Source organism: Bombus impatiens, unplaced genomic scaffold (genome assembly GCF_000188095.3).
Source record: "Bombus impatiens unplaced genomic scaffold, BIMP_2.2 scf_0647, whole genome shotgun sequence".
NCBI classification, from domain to species: Eukaryota; Metazoa; Arthropoda; class Insecta; order Hymenoptera; family Apidae; genus Bombus; species Bombus impatiens.
The window spans coordinates 1,053,428-1,076,012 of NT_177066.1; the positions used below are offsets into that span (position 1 = coordinate 1,053,428).

At 30.3% G+C, this 22,585-nt stretch overlaps 4 protein-coding genes across 12 annotated transcripts; all 4 read right to left on the reverse strand.

Annotated features, from left to right (window-relative positions):
- Window positions 1-191: 191 nt before the first annotated feature.
- LOC100740666 (protein SON) lies at window positions 192-5,362 on the reverse strand. Of its 3 annotated transcripts, XM_012389443.3 has the most exons (12): window positions 4,865-5,357; window positions 4,452-4,775; window positions 3,617-4,310; window positions 3,374-3,525; window positions 2,705-2,850; window positions 2,495-2,603; window positions 2,278-2,432; window positions 2,093-2,203; window positions 1,908-2,021; window positions 670-898; window positions 482-597; window positions 192-399 (listed from the first exon to the last, which is right to left on the reverse strand). In XM_012389443.3, exons 1-12 carry the CDS (start codon window positions 5,181-5,183, stop codon window positions 259-261), a joined length of 2,610 nt encoding a protein of 869 aa, XP_012244866.1. In that variant the 5' UTR covers window positions 5,184-5,357; the 3' UTR covers window positions 192-258. The 3 variants fall into 3 exon arrangements, with proteins under 3 accessions (XP_012244866.1, XP_012244868.1, XP_012244869.1); XM_012389445.3 differs by lacking the exons at window positions 192-399; window positions 482-597 and adding an exon at window positions 1,071-1,180 and having other exon boundaries at window positions 804-898; window positions 4,865-5,362; XM_012389446.3 differs by lacking the exons at window positions 192-399; window positions 482-597 and adding an exon at window positions 1,071-1,133 and having other exon boundaries at window positions 804-898; window positions 4,865-5,360.
- Window positions 5,363-6,181: 819 nt separating this feature from the next.
- On the reverse strand, window positions 6,182-12,624 carry LOC100740906 (death-associated inhibitor of apoptosis 1). Of its 3 annotated transcripts, none has more exons than XM_033322651.1 (3): window positions 12,603-12,624; window positions 7,484-8,265; window positions 6,182-7,380 (listed from the first exon to the last, which is right to left on the reverse strand). In XM_033322651.1, exons 1-3 carry the CDS (start codon window positions 12,607-12,609, stop codon window positions 7,000-7,002), a joined length of 1,170 nt encoding a protein of 389 aa, XP_033178542.1. In that variant the 5' UTR covers window positions 12,610-12,624; the 3' UTR covers window positions 6,182-6,999. The 3 variants fall into 3 exon arrangements, with proteins under 3 accessions (XP_033178542.1, XP_003492055.1, XP_033178541.1); XM_003492007.4 differs by lacking the exon at window positions 12,603-12,624 and adding an exon at window positions 10,122-10,304 and having other exon boundaries at window positions 7,484-8,357; XM_033322650.1 differs by lacking the exon at window positions 12,603-12,624 and adding an exon at window positions 8,606-9,036 and having other exon boundaries at window positions 7,484-8,357.
- A 618-nt stretch (window positions 12,625-13,242) lies between these two features.
- LOC100741028 (putative inhibitor of apoptosis) lies at window positions 13,243-15,865 on the reverse strand. Of its 4 annotated transcripts, none has more exons than XM_012389462.3 (8): window positions 15,072-15,861; window positions 14,875-14,992; window positions 14,605-14,745; window positions 14,352-14,530; window positions 14,159-14,281; window positions 13,943-14,085; window positions 13,721-13,860; window positions 13,243-13,607 (listed from the first exon to the last, which is right to left on the reverse strand). In XM_012389462.3, the coding sequence occupies exons 1-8, from the start codon at window positions 15,549-15,551 to the stop codon at window positions 13,417-13,419; spliced, it is 1,515 nt and encodes a 504-aa protein (XP_012244885.1). In that variant the 5' UTR covers window positions 15,552-15,861; the 3' UTR covers window positions 13,243-13,416. The 4 variants fall into 4 exon arrangements, with proteins under 4 accessions (XP_012244885.1, XP_003492056.1, XP_024225686.1 ...); XM_003492008.4 differs by having other exon boundaries at window positions 14,605-14,802; window positions 15,072-15,859; XM_024369918.2 differs by having other exon boundaries at window positions 14,605-14,992; window positions 15,072-15,865.
- A 1,233-nt stretch (window positions 15,866-17,098) lies between these two features.
- LOC100740786 (death-associated inhibitor of apoptosis 2) lies at window positions 17,099-22,238 on the reverse strand. Of its 2 annotated transcripts, none has more exons than XM_024369925.2 (3): window positions 21,942-22,238; window positions 18,868-19,741; window positions 17,099-18,764 (listed from the first exon to the last, which is right to left on the reverse strand). In XM_024369925.2, exons 2-3 carry the CDS (start codon window positions 19,705-19,707, stop codon window positions 18,384-18,386), a joined length of 1,221 nt encoding a protein of 406 aa, XP_024225693.1. In that variant the 5' UTR covers window positions 19,708-19,741; window positions 21,942-22,238; the 3' UTR covers window positions 17,099-18,383. The 2 variants fall into 2 exon arrangements, with proteins under 2 accessions (XP_024225693.1, XP_024225692.1); XM_024369924.2 differs by lacking the exon at window positions 21,942-22,238 and adding an exon at window positions 19,990-21,823.
- Between the last annotated feature and the right edge of the window lie 347 nt (window positions 22,239-22,585).

Sequence of the window (22,585 nt, forward strand, 5' to 3'; positions counted from 1 at the left end):
TATTAACAAATATGTAAATAAAAAAAATCCTTATAGTATGATATACATATTTTATTTGTTTCATTTACATCATATTCTTATAATAATTATGTTTAAAATAATAATTAGTACTAAATATTTAAATAATTAATAGTAAAAATGAAATGTGTTGAAATGTTGAACATTATATACAGTAAAAAGAATAAAGTAACTTATACTTTTAAATTTACAATTTTTATACATTGTTACTTATACTTTAATAAAATTATTGATTTACTTTCAAGATTTTGTAATAGGCATAGAATTAGGCTCAGGTAACAATCCTAATGTTTGTAAACAAATCTGTGCTGCTTCTGCCTTAGCTTGTTTCTTGTTTGGACTCGCAACACTTGGTTTGTATTCAATTCCATTTACTTTTACCTAGGATACAGTATTAAATATATATACATAATTTAGAAACAAAAAAGACACACAAGTATAATTAGCACAAAATTACACATACTTTAAACAGGAAATTTTTTCTATGATCTGGTCCACATTCAAAACATAATTCATAAACTGGTGCACCAAGTTTTCGTTTTGAACAATATTCGCCTAATAATGATACTGGATGTTTACCTGCAATATATAAATTTAAAATTATTTGTTATATCAAATTGCTACAATATGTAAATTTTCACTAAAATATACCTTCTAAAGTTTTGATTGCTGGTACTAGTGGTTTGGTTGCTTTCCCTATTTTTTGTCCGATGTCTTGCTCAGAAACAAGTCCTCGTTTATCCAATTTTACTTCAAGCTGCAAGGGCTCAAGAGTACCTTCTTTATTTTTTCCCAAACCCTCCCCTGGTCGCCAACCCATCTTCTGTAGTAAAGCCATACCCATCCCACCCGAAACAGGCTGTGCTGATACTAATTGGTCCTAAATAGTTTTTTAAATTAAGATATAATGAATTTCACAATGTTAATGAAATTAAAAGTTAAAAATGAGAGAAACATATAATCAAAATTAATAAAATAATTTAGTTATTCTATATGCAATTAATATTTTTTTTTTAACATTATTCTAATATTTTTGGGGTGAAAATACTTACCAAAAAAATCAAAATTTGACATCACGCCGCTGAAGTTGTTTCTTCTCTGACGTAGCTATGTGCCTGTAACAAACCCTCAGGTGGATGCAGACTAATGCTAAATATCCCAGCTTTATAAACAAAAGATACAGTAACTCCAGATGAAATCCTGTGATAGGAAGCTGATGATAATTAGCAATAATCTAACAAGAGCCCATTATATACAAGAATTTCATGTAATCAATATTTCTATACACTTATCTTTGTTTTAAGTACACCTACAATTTATTTTCTTAAATACTAAATGTAAAGTATAATTACATTAATTATATAGTCTAATCATACAACACAAAAATCTATAAAATAATGGAGCTCCTGTGTCCATGCAGGCACAGAATCTACTTCTATGTAAGAAATAGTCTGTGCCTACATTACAGTTCTTATCAGATCTGCTATATATCAGAATATAGCATTGATCTTGATAGAGACTGTACCTGAAAACTTGTTACAGGCAATATCAGTATCAGGTAATGCATTGTTAAAAAAAAAAGAAAGAAAGAAAAGAAAAGAAAAAGATATGGAAAGAAAAAAATGAAATTGTATTATGTACATATATATAACACAACAGTGTCAATATATGTCTTAATGTTCATATTTATCATCTTATTAGTACTATAAATTATAAATTAGGTTACAAATATGTATTTAATTAGATTATTCCTACCAGAATTGCTTAAAATAGTTTTCCATAGTATATATATATAGTATAGTATAGTATTTTAAGCAATATATATATATATTCTATATATATATATAGAACAACAAATAACAAGATAAATTATCTAGTAATAGTGTTACCTTACGAGCCCAGGCTTGATAACCTGAAGTAAGCTCTGCAGGTGAAAGTACTTTGGCTCCTGTACTCCCAGTAAATTGACCTGGCATTTGTTTACTCTCAGCCCATGTTTTCATCTATGTAATACACAAATAACAAATATATGAAAATATTAAAATATTTGTTAAGTAATTACATACAACAGTACCTCATTTTGTGCTCTATACATTTCATTTTGAGCACATACATCATTTGGATTTTCTCTTAATTTTCTCATTGCTGCTAATCTTTGAGATACTATTGAACCAATATCTATTGGCTGAAAATATAATGTACATATAAATGCAAGTATATATGTAAAACAATTAAATAATAATTATCTATTTTCTATACCTCTGTTGCTATCGAGTGAGAAAAAACTGCCGATTGCACTGGATATATGGATGTAGTCGGAGGTGTTATAGGAAAAGATTCAGTTGGGACAGTAGCTGGTATAAATTGTTTTTTCGTTTCTGGCTTCTTTGGGGCAACTGGTATCCATTCATTTTCTGCAATAAACAAGAAATTTTGAATGATAAAATCATTTTGATTATAGTAACAAAAACATTACCACTTTTTCTATGATGTTGTCCACTTGACACAGGAAATTGTAAACGTAATTGATTTGATGATTCTATTGTTTTTTCTTGGAATGTTTTGGTTGGTAATTGCTTTGCATCCTAAAACGTAATAATTATAAATAATTTATTAACATAATACATATACATAATATATATACAGACACAATATGTATTTAAAAATATATATATATTAAACTTACCTTAATATTCATGATAATAGAACTAGGTCGACCCTTTAGTAAAAAAGGATGATGAAAACCTTTTTCAGATTCACTTCCATCTTCTTCTGAAGAGATACTTGAAAGTTCTCCTAATGCCTCAGATTTTGATAATGACTTGCAGAAGTCTGAAATAAAAAAATAATTATTATTGTAGCGGGACATCAGCTAGGGAACAATTGGAGCCACGCTGTTGTTTTGCCTCGGAGTACCAATATCGTTAGGATATACATAATGTAATAATAAACCAACTCCGGACAAAACAATGTCGCCGCTACGTGTAACCGTCTAACAAAGGCGAATTGAAATTTACCGGTACACCCTCGACCAGTATAAATAAACAAACACGATCGTAAGATGACCAGTTTTTCAGTTTCAGTCTCGAACGATTTTATTAGCGATCAACACACAGTCTTTAGCGAATCAATTAGTACCGAGCGTCTTAGCATACATTCTCTTAACCACCTGTATCGAACAATCTATGGTTGAGTCTGTATTAATTACTTTAAAATATATTTGACGGTTCCAACATAGAGTAATCTCATTATTGAACTATCACACAACCAACTATCCTCATTATAAAAGAAAATTATTAGAAAATAAAATTACTAAAGATTATTATAAAATAATTATTTTTATCAAGGTATATACCTGTGAGTTCATCCACAGTTTTCCCTCCAGCTTGTATTGCAGCAATAGCTTTATCTTGTTGTACCAATGGTAATGTACCTTGTTTAATCATGTTTATTGCATTTCTTCTTGCTATTTCTAACAATTTCTTTTTATCAATTTCTATCCGTTCCCTTACAAGATATGGAAATTAATGAATTATACATGTAACTATAAATCTGTATATATTGACATATACATATAGTTATAAAAAATAATACTAACTTTCGTTCTCTACTTCTACTTCGTCCTCGTACATATTTATCTCTGCTTCTATCATCACTGCGGCTTCTATGTCTTCGTCGCTGTCTACATTTCAAAGATTCTCGTTGATCACTACTTCGACTTTTGTTGTATCTATCTCTACTTTTATCTCTTCGTTTATCCCTTTCTCTACTTTTACTTCTACGTAAACTCACACGTGTACGAGATTCAGATCTTCTTCTCTCTTGAGAATGGCAATTATGGGTGTGCTTGCTATCTTTGTTTATTGTAATTTTGCTGTTATAATTATATGCTTTTTCTTTGTATTCATTATCCATATACAATTTTGATTTTTCTATTCCTTCTGATCTTTTGTCCACATCTCCTAATCTTTTCTTTTCTTTCTCCCTCAAAATTAATCTTAAATCATTTCTTGCTGTTACTTCTCCTTTTACAGGACTCAATGGGGCTCTGTTTTCTACCTTTTCTAAAGTTGGACTCAAAGTTGATGATCTAAATGAAGTACAACGAATTGGACTAGGACTTAATGTTGGAGTTCTATTATCTGTACTACTATCAGATAATTCACCATCTTCCATTCGAGCTGCCTTTTCCTTTTCTTTATTTTCTATTTCTCTAACTGTATCATTATAAACTATACTATTTTTAAGATCTTTTATCAATATTTTCCCTTGATGTCCTTGCTTTGGTTTTTCTGTGTATAGAAAAAGATATTACAGTAGCAATATATATCAATATGGATAATGATTTTTTATTTAAACTAAGACGTAATGAAAAAAATGTATATTAATCAACAATATATTTTAAAATCATTTTTAACATAGATGGTACAAACCAAGAACTTTAGATATTAATTGCTCTTCAGGATCATCTTCAATTTTTTTTGAAATAGGTGGCAATTGAGGACTATCGGGTTCCTTTGTAAACATATTTTCTAATTTTGGATTTTTTTTAATTATTAATTTCTCAAAACTTTCTGATCCATCTACATCTTCTTTTCCTAGTCCATTATCTTTATTATAACCTTTCTTTTTCATATTGTTGCATGTATCAAGTTTTGATATTTTACTTTTGGGTTCATCTGAATCTGACGACTTACTTGAATCATCTTCATGTCTCCGTTTTGTTTTCTTTCTATGCTTTCTTTTCTTTTTAATATCTATTTGTTATAAAAACAAATAATGTTTAATCGTAAATAATATATACACTTACCTATTTCTCTAGTTATTAATAATGTTTTGATATTACTTTCAAGATCACTGTTACTCTCAGAAGAATTTCGCTTTGACTTTTTTTTATGTTTTTTGTCTTTGTGCTTATGTTTCCTCTTAGTTTTTTTTTTCTTGACCTGAGATTTAATAGGTTTCTCAATTTTAACACTTGCATTTGGAACTTGCTGATCAGTATTTTCTGATGACACTATTTCTTCTTCAGCATCAAATGTGCTAAACAACTCTGTTAAAATTTCATTTGAAGATTTTTCTGGCAGTCCGGGTTCCGGCTTAATTTTTATTCTATCAACACCGACAGTTGTAATTAAATTTGCAATATCAAACAGATCTCCCATTGCTGATATTAATTCATTGTAATGAGTTACAAAGAACACAAATATTTAAATCTGTATCGATTTAAGATATTAGCATCCATCACATTCTATCATTTCATTTATGTCATACTATCGTATCGAACAGTCGCCATTTTAACAATCACAGCGACATCTAAATAATTAAAACTATGAAGAAAGAAAACATTTTATGTATCTTCCATAAATAAATAGAGATAGATCATCCTAAGAGTAATATAGTTATTTTATTTTTCATTCAAATTATAGCTGTATATTCCATCCTATATCGTTAGGTTTTTTACACGTTAAAATCTTTGTATGATTTATCATATATTTATACTTTAATTTGAAAAATAAAAAATATCATAATATATACATATGTATATGAGAACGTTAGATAAAAATGAACGTATCAGAGTATATATAACAAAAAGACTACATATACAATATTAGATGCTTTAAATGAGAATTTAACAGAAATTACTTTTTAACTAATGCTAAGACTACAATATGTATACTTTTAAAGGTCATTTAAAGGGTAATAATAAAGATATTGTACTTTTTTATTATACATGGTCATTAAAAAAGTTATATTTCTAATATACATACATACTTTAATGAAATTTGTATCCTATTTTCGACATATTACAAAAACGCTTTTAGGATTTTGATGATTTTTACAGAACATGTAAATGTATATGTAACAACGTATTAAAGAAACAAACAAAAAAAGATACGACAATCCATTTAACATATGTATAAAAAAAGGCGCAATAAATAGAAAATTAATAATATTGGCGTGTAAATTTTGAATATACAAAATTTTAGAATATCTTAGAATATTACATAAAATTTAGCAATTTTACCCAATATTCAACTTCACATGGAATAAATTTGCTTGAATAAATAACAATATATGAATAATAATAATTTAAAAATTTGGAAATGTTAATAAACGTGTTTGTACTTTTCATTCGTAATTGTATTTTTAAATACCGAAATTGTTTTTTACATACGCTAATTTTTATTGTATTATTTTAGGTTCACATAAATTATTTACTTTACTTAACGCATGAAGTAGAAATTGCAATGGAAATGAATGGAACAATTGTAGATAAAGATCTGTTACATACAGGAAATATATTTGTAATAATTCCACACTTTGCACTTTACTTTTAACTGTCTTCAAAAAATCAATATTTAACTAGAGAAATTTAATAAAAATGCAAGATTGTAATGCATTTCGTATTCTATTTTATTATTTTCTAATCCTTTAATCCCCTATACCAAATACTTACAGTTGCTATGATAAGTGATAAATATTTTTTAATCGTGATACATGTTAAAAATGAATTTCTTTATACATTGATGTGAAGAATTGAGAAAGTCTAACGTACACTCATGGCGACGACTTGGCTTCTTTCGCTTTATTGCTCTCGAAACTAGCGCGTTTTTTCGTTACAATTTGATTTCTTTCGCTTTTTCGAGTTGTATCGAAGCATTTCGGGAAGGCGAAATTATTCATTATCAGGATGTATACAAATACTATAGAGCTGTGCTGGCTCGGTTAGCTGGGGCTTGGATTCGTAACCGAGAGATCCATAAGTTCGAATCCGAGTCCCAGTCGATTTTCAACCAGCACACCTGCAACTCGATTTATTCTTAGTTGTATTATGCTTATTTTTAATGCTGTTTCTGGTGGTTCGAAAAAACACTTAAAAGTAAAATTCAAAGGACAGAATCACCATAAATATATCATCCATGTATGCAATGTATTTTTATCTATAATTGTAGTAATACTATGAATATGTATGGAATACTATGGGATGAAAGCTCGTACAGTCATCGTAACAGGTTCTCTACATACTGCACAAGTTGTCATGCCAGGAGCACATTTTACACAAGCAACCATATGTCCACATGGTAAAAATACCACTCCTAATTCTCCGTTATAACAGATTTTGCACATTCTTGCATCATCAGTAGGTTTGGTATTTTGCGTTTTTATATTTGATGGATTTTCTGCTGGCTCGGATTCTAAACTTCTTTTTATGGGTTCTGTATTGCTTCCAATACCCCAAATATCATTATTTTGAGAACTTGATCCTGGATTGCTTTCTGTCTCTTCTTTCCTTTCTACTTCTACACTGGTAGGTTGTACTTTCTTAATAAAACTGGGTAGATTCATCTGCATTGTTTCCTGAAATAAATACAATATCCATAAGTATGTAATGCAATTATTAATTACTTATTATGCCCATGGCATAAAATATGCAATTAAGGATATAGATTTGTGCACTTACTTCTTTAGAAGGTGGAGATATATGCTGGCCTGTTATTTTATTTACATAATCTTGCCCTTGCACGATTAATACATAACAGCATTTAGAAAACCACTTAGCGTGTTGCTCCCAAGGATCATCTTCTGGTTCCCAATCTTTCAAACCACCTCCACAGTGGTAACACAAGGTTTGGTCACCTTTCCCAGTATAAAAAAAGCCTGCATCGGCTAATTGTTCTTTTGTTTGTGGCATAGATTTAGGCCATGTTACAAATGTGTGTAACCTAGCATCATAACTAGCATATTCTGGATGTACTGGTCCCTTAGTTCTTCCCAGACCTAAACAGCCCAGTTTAGCTGTGCTTGCTAGTTGTAATTCCATTGAAAAATTATGGTCATCTGGACCAGATGTAGGTCGATATTCTAAACCATAAGGACTACATACATCTCTACTTCTTGGTCTTGGTGGTATCACCGTACCAGGATCTACTCCAATGGGTATATTACCACAGTTCAGTTTACGAATAAATCTACACCTTGCAGACCATCTCTGATGATCGACCATGGGTATATCACCTTCTACCCATTTACATATCTCAACTTCACATTCAAAACATTTTACTCTGTCACTTTCACCCGTATAATAGAATCCTGCAGCTGCAAGCTTTTCAGGTTCAATGTATGTTATAGGCCAATTTTCAAAGCTCTGAAGTCTTGCTGCTTCAAAATGGTAATCAATATTATCTGCTTCATCATGACATATATCAGGTGTTACAGAAACTGATGGTGTTAAATGTACATTTCCTGAAGATTTTAAGTTTGTATCATTTCCTAAGTCTCTGTGTTTGATTATACTAATCATTTTATTTGAATTATTGTTAAAAATGTCTTCAAACCTATTAAAAAAATTGCATTTATTATATAAAATATTAATTGTAAATAAACTTTTGTTAAAATATTATTGACCTGCAATTATTTTTTCTACTCTAAATATCTTTCATAGCATCAATTTCATTTTATTAATAAAAATAAGTAAAGTTAACTTGCAATTATATATAATAAAATTGTGCAACATATGGAATATGCATATTTAAATATATACTGCGTTGTATGTACGATCGTATAATACATTTATGGGACATACCACCCGCATTTGATAAGAAAGAGGGAAGGGGAAAGAACTCTAAACTTGTTAGATGATTACAATGCCGTTATGATTCGTGAATGACGGAGTATCATGGACTTTTCTCAGTACATAACGTTGAAATGACGCAGCCTACGTATCGCACACAAACGAAAACTTCCGAGAACTCTCTCTCTCTCTCCTTCTCGATTCTTAGAGTTTACACAGGCTCATGCTCTGTTCACCGCCCTGTGCAACGTTGCCGCTTGTATGGCCCGTATTTCAACTTCTCTTGTTGCATTACACCACTGTATGCTCATGAGAATGAAATGCATCGACAAGGGCGTAGCAACTAACATTTTACATTATTTAATACTATAATTTAATGTTACAAAATCTTACTAAATTTATTGATCAACTAAAAACACCTAAACACTTCATGCTACTTTCCATTTTAAAGTTTTTATATAAAACTGAAAATATGTAATAAATACTATATATATATATATAATATACTTTAATACGTACGAAGATCATTTATTAAATCTTAGTTAAAGAAAATTAAGAACCTTCCACAAATGACGTTATAAGGTTTTGACTTTTAATCTAATAATAATGTTGTGATACTATTAGGAAAAATTGTAGTTTATACAGATCACTAAACCGGTTTATTAAATTGTATACTAGAAATCTGTAATAGACTTTTTTCTCTTTTTTTCAAAACGCATACTTTTCTAATGTTCCCGTTTAAAAGAAACGTAGTACCAATGCCGATGTCGAAAAATTTTACAATGACTGAAACACGTTTATACGATATAAAATACATATACACATAATAAAAAATGATACAGTTATTAACAACGTATCTAACTTTAAAACAAACTTTTTCAAACAGTATATATTTTTTAATGTTCATATCTCTCTCATGAAAGATTAATAAAACTTGATATAATTAAAATCAGAAAAAGGTAATTAATCGATTAATTAACTTTTATATTCCGTCTCTAAAGTAAGGAAAATATTTTAACAATACGTAAACAAGAAAAAGAGAAATATACAATATATACATCGCGGAATTAAATCTTAAAGTTACACTGAACTTTCACATCTGTTTCATTTTATGACATTTGGCAACAGCGTAATCAAGAGTAGGAAAGGGAGAAGTGGAAGAACACAACGGAAGTTGGTATGCAAGAAAGATAGCCTCAACCAAACATAACTCATTATCTTCTTACAGCAAAAGTTAAAAATTGTTTTTTCAAAATTAGAGTGATTGTATAAATTACTATATATTTATGCTATTTAGAGCACATTTTAATATTTGAAATGTTTAATCGAAAGATACAATTTCTGTATAATTTATGTAAATTCCATAAACTTGTGTAAATTATTAACAATTTGAGTCCATGAAATTATTTCACTAACATGTTTCATATTTTCACTAACAAATAAAGAAACGTTTTCAGTTAATTTTTTCTCGAAAAATGTTATATCTGTACGATTGGTAAAACAAAAATGCATTACATATATAACATACCAATATCAGATGTCTTGACTTCGACAAGTTGCCAAATGTTCGAAAAACACTATTATCAACGTTATTATACAAAACTCATCCATTCACTCATACCTTTGGCGTGCTTGACACTGAACGTGGCAAAACTCCTGTTTCTACCTCCTACCTATCCTACCCTGCCACATCCCATGATCCCACTCAAGCAACTAATTATCGATATTGCGCATGCGCGTGCAGCACCACGCAAAGAATCTACCTATGCCTAAAGCGGACAACACATTTGCCATTAGTCATTTAGCGCAAAATTTAAATGGAGCTTCGAATCTCATCTTTCTATTATTATTAATTTCCTAGCAGAAGTTTACATACATGATTATAGTCGTATTTGGTAACATACCTAACGTATCTATCTAACTTCAATTCAGTTCTTCTTTCAACTTACTCAATTTTAAGTTTAGGTAAAGTTAAAAATAATTACGCTTTATTCATTCATAAACATTATCTTCGACCTGAAAATATAATGCTTCTATCCAGAGGAATTAGAAAGAGTACATACATATATGTGTCATTCGTGCAGCGTTTTCGCGGAAACCTACTTCGCGCAGCGTAGAAATACGAAGTACGATTAATGAAATATTTCACACAAGGGTGAAATTTTCTTCTTAAATTCTATGCGTTCGAAGCTCCAGAGATGTATCGCGTTTCTTTTATTTGCGAAAAAATGTAATTCCTTAGAGAAGATATTATTTCTCATACACCTAAGTACAACTTTTGGACTCTGTATTTTATCTTTTTCTTTTTCGTAAATATTTCTGTATAACTTAGGATTCCGGCGCTATCGCTTATGTGCATGCCATCGAGATTGTTATTTAGGATTACGATGTAGCGGATCTTCATTGTGGGCCAACTAAAGAAATGTCACTACTGATAATAACAGATGATAAATATTTGAATTAATTTTTAAGCAATTCAAAGTTTTTTAATAATACGAAAATGCAAATTGTTTCGAGCATAATTAGGATATAATTTCAAAACTATCATAACTTCTAAATGTAATACAATCTTATTTCACTTGTTTGATCAGATATATACTTAAGAAATATATCATTCTGTTTTCCTTCCAGTTGAGACAATGAGTCAGTTTTTGTGACCCTAAAATAATTCTATGACTAGCGTATTTTATGACCCTAATAATCACAATCGATAGAACGGATATGAAAAAGCGGACCTGAAAATGCGACCTGATATAAGATCTGGAAAACAATAACACCCACGAAAATAATTTGGGTCTATATCGCATATCAAAGAATTAAAGGGTACTTAATCATGTATACCCTTTATAAAGCCTGTAGTTTTCTACTCCGGACATCTTTCAATATCTTATTTTCTATATGACGATATTCAATTTTTCCATGCGATAGTTTTCATTTTTAACATCACATTGCACATTTTACGTAATTCTTCCAACCATCATCTACTATCACTACGTTGCATCCAATGAAACCTCGAATATCATACTATATATATAATTTCACATTTGCATTTATTTTTATTTTTTTTTAATTTCGTTGTTTGTACGAATGAATTGACTATATTTCCGATAAACAATCTAATCTTAGTATTCCAACTATTAATTAGGTCTAATACCGAAAGTCAAGCGATATAATCAATTCTATACAATCAAGCAAGAATTCTTCTGAGAACAATTAGTCAATTTCTCTATCTATTGATAAACACAAGCCGAGTTTTGTATTCAAAGAATGGAATTGTACTCTAAAGCTATCTGTCGATAAGGAATCAGATATATCGTAAATCGAATCTCAATATTCTCCACCCTGATCCAATTTTGCAATATAATGTAAGAAGACAGACGGCAGCACACAACAATATATGTATATACATATTATATTTTTAGTGTAATTTTTTATTTATTATATCTTTCATACCTTTATCATTAAAATAAATATATATTAGTAAACATACTAATATAATCTTTTAAGTAAAAGAATATACATATATCTAAAAAACATAATGAAGAGGTTTCAAACGATACATATAAATATATGATCAAATGTTTTAATATCGAATGTTCTTAGGAAACAACAATGAAGTTTTTCCCTAAGCTCTATAGTTCCCACTCAACTTGATTTAACTAAAATGTAATAATAATAATGAAGGTCGTAGAAAAAGCACCGATCAATCTACTATGTTTTCTTTGTATGTATGTTTTTAGTTGCATATTAATCCAATGCGTAAATTTCTTGGAAATATTTCTTAAAATGACAATTTGATAAAATCAATACATATGTATATATATCTATTTTTTTAAATATCGTCAGATTTAAACTTTTTTTTATTTACATTTCAGCATTTCTCTGGTATTCTCTGGTATTTTTACCATTTTTATATGTAATACAAATTTAATGTTTTCAGAAATATAATATTATCTGTTATAGAATTATTATAACGAAATATGTTAAAGATATTGTTTTATATACGTACTTGGCATCCGGAAATACACAGTTAAGAACATCAGTTTTACAGTAACAACTAGTGATGTATCAATAACAAAGACTATTTATATTACTAAATAATCTAAGATAGCTTATCTCAGTTTTAAATTACATTGAAAATCTACTGATTAATGTTATTTTTTAAAAACGAGGTATTTTATTTGTAACACTGGTGGGGGACGCACATAATAGATCTATATTCAATGTATAAATGAAATTACTTTTATATGTTTTATACTGCATTAATTTTGTCATACCATTGTAGTAACGCTGATAATAATAAAAAATTTGTAACTATTGACATTTGCTGTATTTCTACTAATCCAAACCTCGTAAACCAAATCTTAATACTTTCCGATGCGATTCAACCTGGTAACATAATGCAACACAACCCAATATACTACAGACAATATTAAATTCATTTCGTTCAGACTACATAATTGTAATTAATATCAACTATATATGAAGATATAAAATTTTATTTACTTACGTAAACATTATCTGTATTATCATTGTAATATTTAATATTATATGTTTATTAATTATTGAAACCATTAGACGTAATAACACAATTTTCTATTTGAGAAATACTGTATTAGTACATAATTTGTTTCTTTTACTATTTTTTGATATATACTCTTATTTTAGTGACTAAATTATAAATACAATGATATACATACATTATTTTCACGAAATATACAAAAAATATATTTTTATACATGTATATCTTTACGTTTTAAATTATTAAATTTGCATAAATAAATTTAACGATATATTTATCAATTAATATTTTACTATCTGTTTTATGATAGAAATGTACGGACAGTAGCTTTAATTTCTTGTCGGCACATTAGACAATATGTAAGAGATGGTGCACAGTAAACACAAGTTGCTAAGTGTCCACAAGGTAAAAATACAATAGCTATTTCTCGATCCATGCAAATTTTACATAAACGAGCTTCTTTTAATTTTCTGTTTTCTTCTTCCAAAGCTGCTAAAAAAGTGGGCAGTATTTTTCATTAAATTAAGTATATACTAAGACTTGCTATATACAAATTTAATTCAGGTCAATGATTTTATGATCAATCTTTTATTTTTATTACTTACTAGATTCCTTAAAGTTAGCCTTTTTGTCAGTATTGCTTTTGTCATTGGGTATTACAGAATTCCCATCTTCAATTGAATATACTCTATATTCATCTTTTTTAACGGTATTACACTGTTCTATACCACTACTGGTTTGCTCCCTTAGCATTATGATTTAACATAATAATTAATTCTAGAAGAGATGGCTCAGATATATAGCAAATAATTTTATTTGTTACTAACCTTGTTAATTCTTCCATAATTTGATCACAAAGAACATCTTCTATAAGTTGATCAGAATTTGTATATGGTGTTCCTATTTCCTCCATTCGTTTTTTTAATGCCCTCTTTACTCTGCCCACATGCAATCCAATTTCTAAAGCTTCCTGGGAGAAGATAATGTCCATGATTATATTAAATGTATTTTAGAAATAATCAAATAAATATATGAACTATTACCATTGCTGGTGGACTCTCTAGTAACTTTTTTAATGTTGCTTCAGTAATTTCTAATGAAGGTACAGTAGTAAGTGGTGTATCAGCTATATCTGTGCTTTCATCTTCTGTTACACCTTCAAAAATCTATACGGATATAAAGTAACTTCAAATTTTTACAAAACATATGATATAAATATAGTTGTATAATATTTACTGATTGATCCAAAGGTGGTCTGTTGTTAATGCACTGTTTGATAAATTCTTGCCCTCTTACAAGATTCACAAATTCGCATTTAGGAAACCATCTTGCATGTTCAGTCCATGCATCATCTGTTGCTTCCCAATTTCGTAAACCACCATCACAGTGAAAACATCTAACATGGTCACCAAACCCTATTATAATATTTTCATACTATTAGTCTAGTATTATTTAATATTATAATATCTTTGTTCTGTATAATTTATACCATCATAATAAAATCCAGCACTAGCTAATATTTCAGGAGTTTGCTTAATATTTTCTGGCCAGCCATTAAAGGTTCGTAATCTTCCTTCGTATGTTGCACAATCTGGTTTTTTAGGAGTTGTGTGTATTTGTATTCCTAAGTCTGAGAGATTTGATGTTGCACCAGGCATTAATTTTACATTAGTTAAATACAAATTATCTAATGAAAGAAAAATTGAAATAAAATAATTTCTGTACAGAAAAAGAAAAAGCTTTTTTAGCATACAAATACCATCTTTATCTTGATGAGCATAGAAGTTACAATTAGGGAAATATTCTCTATGTTTTCTCTCTGGATCATCACCAAGTTTCCACTTTCTTAGGATACCTCCACAATATGTACATTGTACCTATAAAAGTTTGTATATTATATAAATATTATATAAATATGTATCATGTAAAATTTATATTTTTTAAATGTATTATTACTTCATCATCATGTTGAAGATAATAAAATCCAGCTTTAGCAAGTTTTTCAGGCGATACAATAGAAGAAATTGGCCAATTAGTAAAGGATTGTAATCTTTGTGACATAACCCTACATTCTTTTTGAGGTTCTTTATTCTGATAAGGGTTTATAGATTGACATTCAACTATGTTATTATCCTGTGATGTTTCTGTTGATGATGATGCTAATCCAAGATTATTAATGGGTATTGGTATCAGAGGGACATTACAGGTACTAGAAGGATTTTGAACAAAAGGACAATTGGGTTCGGCTAATCGATGGCGCACTATAGCTTGATCACCATAATTCCAATCAGAAATTTTTACTCCACATAAAAAGCATTGTACTTCTAAGGCATGTCCAGTGTAGTAAAATCCGGCTTTTGCTATTCGAGCAGCATCAACTGTGGCATTTACTGGCCAATCCGTAAAAGTTCTTAGTCTACTTTCTTCAACATTCATTTTAGAAATTCATTTACCTTTATTTGAATGTACAAATAGAAAAAATTAACCAATTTTAACAGAGTCGTATATTCGATTTACAACGTGGAATAAATGATTATTGTATGTATTTTATGTTGGAAGCCTCATTATTATACTGATATTGTATTTATACTGAGACATACTGATTTGATATAATAATCATCTACATATCACGTCATATTATGTAGACTAATAACGAAGTAGGGAAATGTAATTAAAAGGTTACATTTCTACGCGTGCGCGATATTTCAGGGCCGTCTTTATTAGGGTGTCTGTATTTTTTTCAGACTTTTATTAATATACACTCATAATGCAAATTATAAAATTTACCAATTTATACAAATAAAAGTTTATATTTACAATAAATAAAAATTTAAATAAATTATATATATGCAACTATTTTGGTTATAACTACTATAATACAAGAAATCCACGGACTTATAAACAAGTCTCGATACTCGTTAGGAAAAACCATCCGAAAATTGAATCGTGAAAAATGAATATGGAAGACAACAAAGTTCTCGTTCTGCGACACGCAGCATAAATAGAGTGTTTCTATCTCTGTCTGAAATATTCATAGCAAGTCATGCGCAGGACACGAATCTCCTAAACGTGAACGCTTGTGTGAACAATAACAATTGTTTCCTATCTGTATTTCTTAAAATAATCTGATAATATAAATTATTCATCCTTATTATTTTTATAATTAATTTCTCATTATTTACGCAATCATTGTCAGCTGCCTCGCGCGGACCGGATTGAAAAAGTTAACCCAAATTCAAACTCAATATGTACATTGATATTCTGCTTTAATTGAATTATAACAAACATTTCTTACAGCCTTGCATATGCAGTTGTGCATGAGGCTTTAAGCACGCCCAACCTTTATTCATATATTACTATATATACACAAAATAGGTAACCAATACTAATGCGTATGCTGTTACGGACGTACAATTTTAGACACAATTCACTGTAATGATATCTGCATATAGTTTTTTTACGAATATTTCGTTAACAATGATTGACTAATAGTTACATGTTCAGGAAAAGTTGCTGAAAATGTTGATTTCTATAACATATTGAGAAATCGTCGAAATCGGTGAAGAAGTAAATTTTCTACAGTTTTATCATAATTTTCGATATATATATTTTTAAATAAGAATTATTACACTATTTGATTATAATAAATATGTTTTATTATTCTTTAATTTATTATCTATATCTTAATATGCTTAAATTATGTACATAAAATTTACAAAAATTTATTTTATAAAAAATTCTGTTTTATTGTTTAGATTCCTCTCATGATTTACGTTCATATAGTAGGTTGTCCGGAAAGTGTCTTTCTTTCGCAAACGTATTTTACAACAGTGCACCTTCATACAAACGTGAAACCAAATCTGTGAAATGTAGCGGTGTTTATCTCAACAGAATGAAATGGATCGTACGTAATTCGATAAAATAATATAAAACAAAAAACGTTGTGCGTTTATTATTTCCTCATAAAACGGAAGAAACTTTCCGGACAATTTAATAGTTTTAAAATAAAACTAAATGATGTCGTTATGTTAGTGCAACTAAATCCTTCATAGGATCATTTCTTGCTAAGTTTAGCTGCACCAAAATTTGGAGACATAAAATGCTTTTGCTCGTGTTCATCCACTAATAAATTTACACAAAATAGCTCGTCGAGAAAGACTCAATCATATGATATTGCAATGAATATAATAAGAAGGGCTTAAACCTTATAAAATTCATTACATTCAAGAACTCCACATAATTATGCCACTCGACGAAATGCTACATAAGTCGTAACGTGATCTACGCTTTTGAAACATATGTTATTTACAAATAAAAGCTGTTTCTCACGTAATATCATACTCAATGAACAAAATGCCAGAATCTATATTCACAGAAATCTACATGTAATAGTTGAAACGATAGGAAGCGAAAATGTTTATAGTTCCAGTGAACAAATTACCTCCGCTGAACAATTTAAAAATCCGATTCAATGTGGTTTTTATCATACAAAGTCAATACGTAATCTCGATGAGAAACTTGATCGAAATATAGAAGTGAGTTTGGGGCGGTTTAAATAGAAAAAAGAAGAAAGAAGAAAGAAAGAATGGAAGGAAGGAAGGAAGAACAAATATAGGATATATAATCGTGAATATGGGTTATTTATGCGCAACGATAGATGCTACTTTACCTGCATCTGATCGCAGAATGTAAGCACATTATAAATAAAGTAAGTTCAAAAATTAATGGAACTTTAACATTTTCTCCCAAAAGAACGGTTGAGTTGCGATCCATGGTTCCTTAATTCTTTGCGGACAGGGCCGAGCTGCTGTCGCGATAGTCATTTAAAATTGCCAGCGCACATTTCTGCTTAGACACGATTTTCTTTCATAACACTCCAAGATGTCAAATTCTAACCATATGTACATGCACAGAATTTCCACGGAATAGATAAAATGACACACATATGAGTCTTTTATAAATACGCATATATGAGTCTTTCGGCTCTATCAGCTGTTTTCGCCAAACGCATATATGTGTTACTCGACCAAATTGATGGTTTACGCAGAACGCATATAAGCGGCGGTAGTCCACAAAGGGTTAAAGTTTTTTATCTTCATGATGAGTAGAATATAAGGTAATAAAAAAATGTCTGACCTTAAAATTCAAGGTCATAGTCATTTTTGTACGAACTTCTTTTTACAAATTTTCACTGATACAGAGATGTAGAATCATGCTATGATGGTTTTTATACTTACTTTTTATACACCCTATACATTCAATTGAATACTATGGGATGAAGGCTCTTACAGTCATTGTAACAGGTTCTCTGCATACTGCACAAATCATCATGCCAAGAGCACATTTTACACAAGCTATCATATGTCCACATGGTAAAAATACCACTCCTAATTCTTCGTTATAACAGATTTTGCACATTCTTGCATCATCAGTAGGTTTGGTATTTCGAGTTTTTGTATTTGATGGATTTTCTGCTGGCTCGTATTCTAAACTTCTTTTTATGGGTTCTGTATTGCTTCCAATACCCCAAATATGATTATTTTGAGAACTTGATCCTGGATTGCTTTCTATATCTTTTTTCCTTTCTACTTCTACTCTCGTAGGTTGTACTTTCTTAATAAAACTGGGTAGATTCATCCGCATTGTTTCCTGAAATAAATACAATATCCATAAGTATGTAATGCAGTTATTAATTACTTATTATGCCCATGGCATAAAATATGCAATTAAGGATATAGATTTGTGTACTTACTTCTTTAGAAGGTGGAGATATATGCTGGCCTGTTATTTTATTTACATAATCTTGCCCTTGCACGATTAATACATAACAGCATTTAGAAAACAACTTTGCGTGTTGCTCCCAAGGATCATCTTCTGGTTCCCAATCTTTCAAACCACCTCCACAGTGGTAACACAAGGTTTGGTCACCTTTCCCAGTATAATAAAAGCCTGCATCGGCTAATTGTTCTTTTGTTTGTGGCATAGATTTAGGCCATGTTACAAATGTATGTAACCTAGCATCATAACTAGCATATTCTGGATGTACTGGTTCCTTAGTCCTTCCCAGACCTAAACAGCCAAGTTTAGCTGTGCTTGCTAGTTGTAATTCCATTGAAAAATTATGGTCATCGGGACCAGATGTAGGTCGATATTCTAAACCATAAGGACCACATACATCCCTACTTTTTGGTCTTGGACGTATCACCGTACCAGGATCTACTCCAATGGGTATATTACCACAGTTCAGTTTACGAATAAATCTACACCTTGCAGACCATCTCTGATGATCGACCATGGGTATATCACCTTCTACCCATTTACATATCTCAACTCCACATTCAAAACATTTTACTCTGTCACTTTCACCCGTATAATAGAATCCTGCAGCTGCAAGCTTTTCAGGTTCAATGTATGTTATAGGCCAATTTTCAAAGCTCTGAAGTCTTGCTGCTTCAAAATGGTAATCAGTATTATCTACTTCATCATGACTTATATCATGTGTTGTATCAACTAGTGATGGAAAGTGCGCATTCTCTGAAGTTTTTAAGTTTGAATCATTCTCCAAGTTCCAGTGTGTGATTGTACCAATCATTTTATTTGAATTATTGTTAAAAATGTCTTCAAACCTATTAAAAAAATTGCAATTGTTATATAAAATATTAATTGTAAATAAACTTTTATTAAAATATTGTTGGCATGTAATTATTTTTTCTACTCTAAATATCTTTCATAGCATCAATTTCATTTTATTAATAAAAATAAGTAAAGTTAACTTGCAATTATATATAATAAAATTGTGCAACATATGGAATATGCTTATTTAAATATATACTGCGTTGTATGTACGATCGTATAATACATTTATGGAACATACCATCCGCATTTGGCAAGAAAGAGGAAAGGGGAAGAATTCTAAACTCGATAGTGACTGCAATGCCGTTATGATTCGTGAATGACGGAGTATCACTTTTCGCAGTACATAACATTGAAATGACGCAGCCTACGAACTGTACACAAGTCTGAAGTTCCGAGAACTCTCTCTTTCTCTCTCTCTCTCTCTCTATCTATCTCACCCTTTCTCGATCCTTAAAGTTTACACAGGCTCATGTTCTGTTCATCATATCATCACCGACATCACCCTGTGCAACGTTGCCACTTTTATGGCCCGTATTTCAAATTTCTACTTTTTTTGTTGCATTGTGCCATTGAATGTTCATGAGAATGAACTGTATCGAAAAAGCATAGCAACTGATATTTTACATTATTTAATGCTATAAATTCATGTTAGAAAATTTTACTAAACTTATTGATCAATTATAAACACTTAATCACTTCATTTTATTACATACGGTGGTCATTTATTAAATTTTGATTACTGAAAATTAAGAACCTTCCACATACAACGTTATAAGACTTTGATTCTTAATCCAGTAATAATACTTTAATACTATTATGTAAGGTTAGTTTATACAGATGACTAAACCGGTTTGTTAAATTGTATACTGGAAATCTGTAATGGACCTTTTCCTCTTATTTTCAGAACACATACTCTTTTAATGTCCTTATTTAAAAGAAACGTGAAATCAATGCTGACATGGAAATGCTTTACAATGATTGAAATATGTTTATAGAAGATAAATATGACAGTTTTTTTACGTGTTTCGGTCTACAAAAACAAGTTTCTAGGTACGGAATCCATTGATTTGAGAGCCGTAAGTATATGAAGTCAAGCATCTTGAGCGTATTTGACAGGTTACTTGGACGTCATATTGATTTCTAGCCACGATTTGTCTAGTGAATGTTGTTGCTGGCTGTAAATAAATGCACGTGGATGACAACCATTTTGCGGCGGGATTATAAATCGTGATTCAAATTATTAGTTATTAATTTGATATCGGATTAGATATGGGTGATAGTTTACTTGCCGACCAGTTATAACCATGAAGATATAAAGATAAAGTGTGTGAGTGGACTGAAAAAGTGATATAGGAATAGAAAAAGAAGGCTGCTACAGACTCCCTGTGTCTTTATTTAATCATGCACATTCGTACAATAAATATGCAAGTGTAACACCGATTAACGAGTGGTTTCAGCGTACATGCCTGATTAGAGTAGGGCAAAAGAGGTCTCTATGCAGCGTTCTCTTTCTATTCCCATATTCTTACAGACTTCTGTGCATATTCCATTCATTTACATGAAAACATATTCACCCGTACTCTATCTTTATATCTCTAATTTCCTGCGAACTTTAGTTCAATGCTCATCTGTGCGAACCAGTCATAACATGGATAGAAGCCAATATGGCGTTGAAGTAACCTTTCAAATACGCCAAATCTGCTTGATTTTCTACATGCATAACTTTTTGAATAGATCCTGCACCTTAAAATTTGTTTTTTAGGTCAGAAATTACAAAATTACAAGGAAAGTCAATCATTTTGCATCCTCTAAGGTAAAGATTGCGTTTATCACGTTTGAAAACGACGTAATCAAAGGTAGGAGAAGAAAAAGTGGGAAAACACAACGGAAGTTGGTGTGCAAGGAAGACAGTTTCAACCAAATATAATTCATTACTTCTTTACAATAAAAGTTAAAAATTATTTTTTCAAACCTAGAGTGATTGTAAAAATTGCTATATATTTGTACTATTTAGATGTTATTTGGTATTTGAAATGTTTAATCGAAAGGCACAATTTCTGTATAATTTATGTAAATTCTATAAACTTGTGTAAATTAGTAACAATTTACGAACAATTTAACAATTTTGAAACATCAAAAAATGTTATATTTATATGATTGTTAAAACAATGCATTACAGAGATAACATACCAATATCAAAAGTCACGTCCTGACTTCGTCGGCTTGCCAAATCTTTGAGAAACACTATTATCAATATTATCATACAAAACTCAATCATATATTAAAATTTGTTCCAAACTTGGTTCAGACACTAAACGAGGCATAAATCCTATTCCTACTGTCTACCGATCCTACTCAGACATCTAACTATAGGTGTTACGGATGTCCATGCAGCACCGCGCGGAAGGTCTATATTTACCGTCGCACGGTAAGATGTCGCTCGTGTACATTTAGTCTAAAGGACAACGCACTTGCCATTAGTCATTTAACGCAAAACTTAAATGGAGCGTCGAATCTCATCTTGTCCGATACCTGGGCATGACCCTGGACAGGAGACTAACGTGGAAGACACACATCTCAGATAAAACGAAGCAACTTAAGGACAAACTAAAAAAACTTTATTGGCTCACGGGCCGACGCTCCAAACTAAACATACAGAATAAAATTAACCTCTACAAGACCGTAATAAAACCTGTCTGGACCTACGGAATCCAACTATGGGGAACAGCTAGTAACTCCAACATCGAAATACTACAAAGATTCCAATCGAAAACGCTAAGAGCCTTAATAGACGCACCCTGGTATGTTACCAACGAAACCATCCATCGCGACCT

What these genes read in the sequence shown, in the direction of transcription:
- LOC100740666 (XM_012389443.3), bottom strand. Translation starts at nt 5,183, where the DNA reads ATGGGAGATCTGTTTGATATTGCAAATTTAATTACAACTGTCGGTGTT. An exon ending in CTATTATCATGAATATTAAG is followed by an intron (nt 2,604 to 2,704) that starts GTAAGTTTAATA and finishes ATTACGTTTTAG; the next exon opens with GATGCAAAGCAATTACCAAC. An exon ending in TGTATAGAGCACAAAATGAG is followed by an intron (nt 2,022 to 2,092) that starts GTACTGTTGTAT and finishes TGTATTACATAG; the next exon opens with ATGAAAACATGGGCTGAGAG.
- LOC100740906 (XM_003492007.4), bottom strand. Translation starts at nt 8,323, where the DNA reads ATGATTAGTATAATCAAACACAGAGACTTAGGAAATGATACAAACTTA. An exon ending in TATCTCCACCTTCTAAAGAA is followed by an intron (nt 7,381 to 7,483) that starts GTAAGTGCACAA and finishes TATTTATTTCAG; the next exon opens with GAAACAATGCAGATGAATCT.
- LOC100741028 (XM_024369918.2), bottom strand. Translation starts at nt 15,551, where the DNA reads ATGAATGTTGAAGAAAGTAGACTAAGAACTTTTACGGATTGGCCAGTA. An exon ending in GACCACCTTTGGATCAATCA is followed by an intron (nt 14,282 to 14,351) that starts GTAAATATTATA and finishes ATATCCGTATAG; the next exon opens with ATTTTTGAAGGTGTAACAGA. An exon ending in TAGAGAGTCCACCAGCAATG is followed by an intron (nt 14,086 to 14,158) that starts GTAATAGTTCAT and finishes ATCTTCTCCCAG; the next exon opens with GAAGCTTTAGAAATTGGATT.
- LOC100740786 (XM_024369925.2), bottom strand. Translation starts at nt 19,707, where the DNA reads ATGATTGGTACAATCACACACTGGAACTTGGAGAATGATTCAAACTTA. An exon ending in TATCTCCACCTTCTAAAGAA is followed by an intron (nt 18,765 to 18,867) that starts GTAAGTACACAA and finishes TATTTATTTCAG; the next exon opens with GAAACAATGCGGATGAATCT.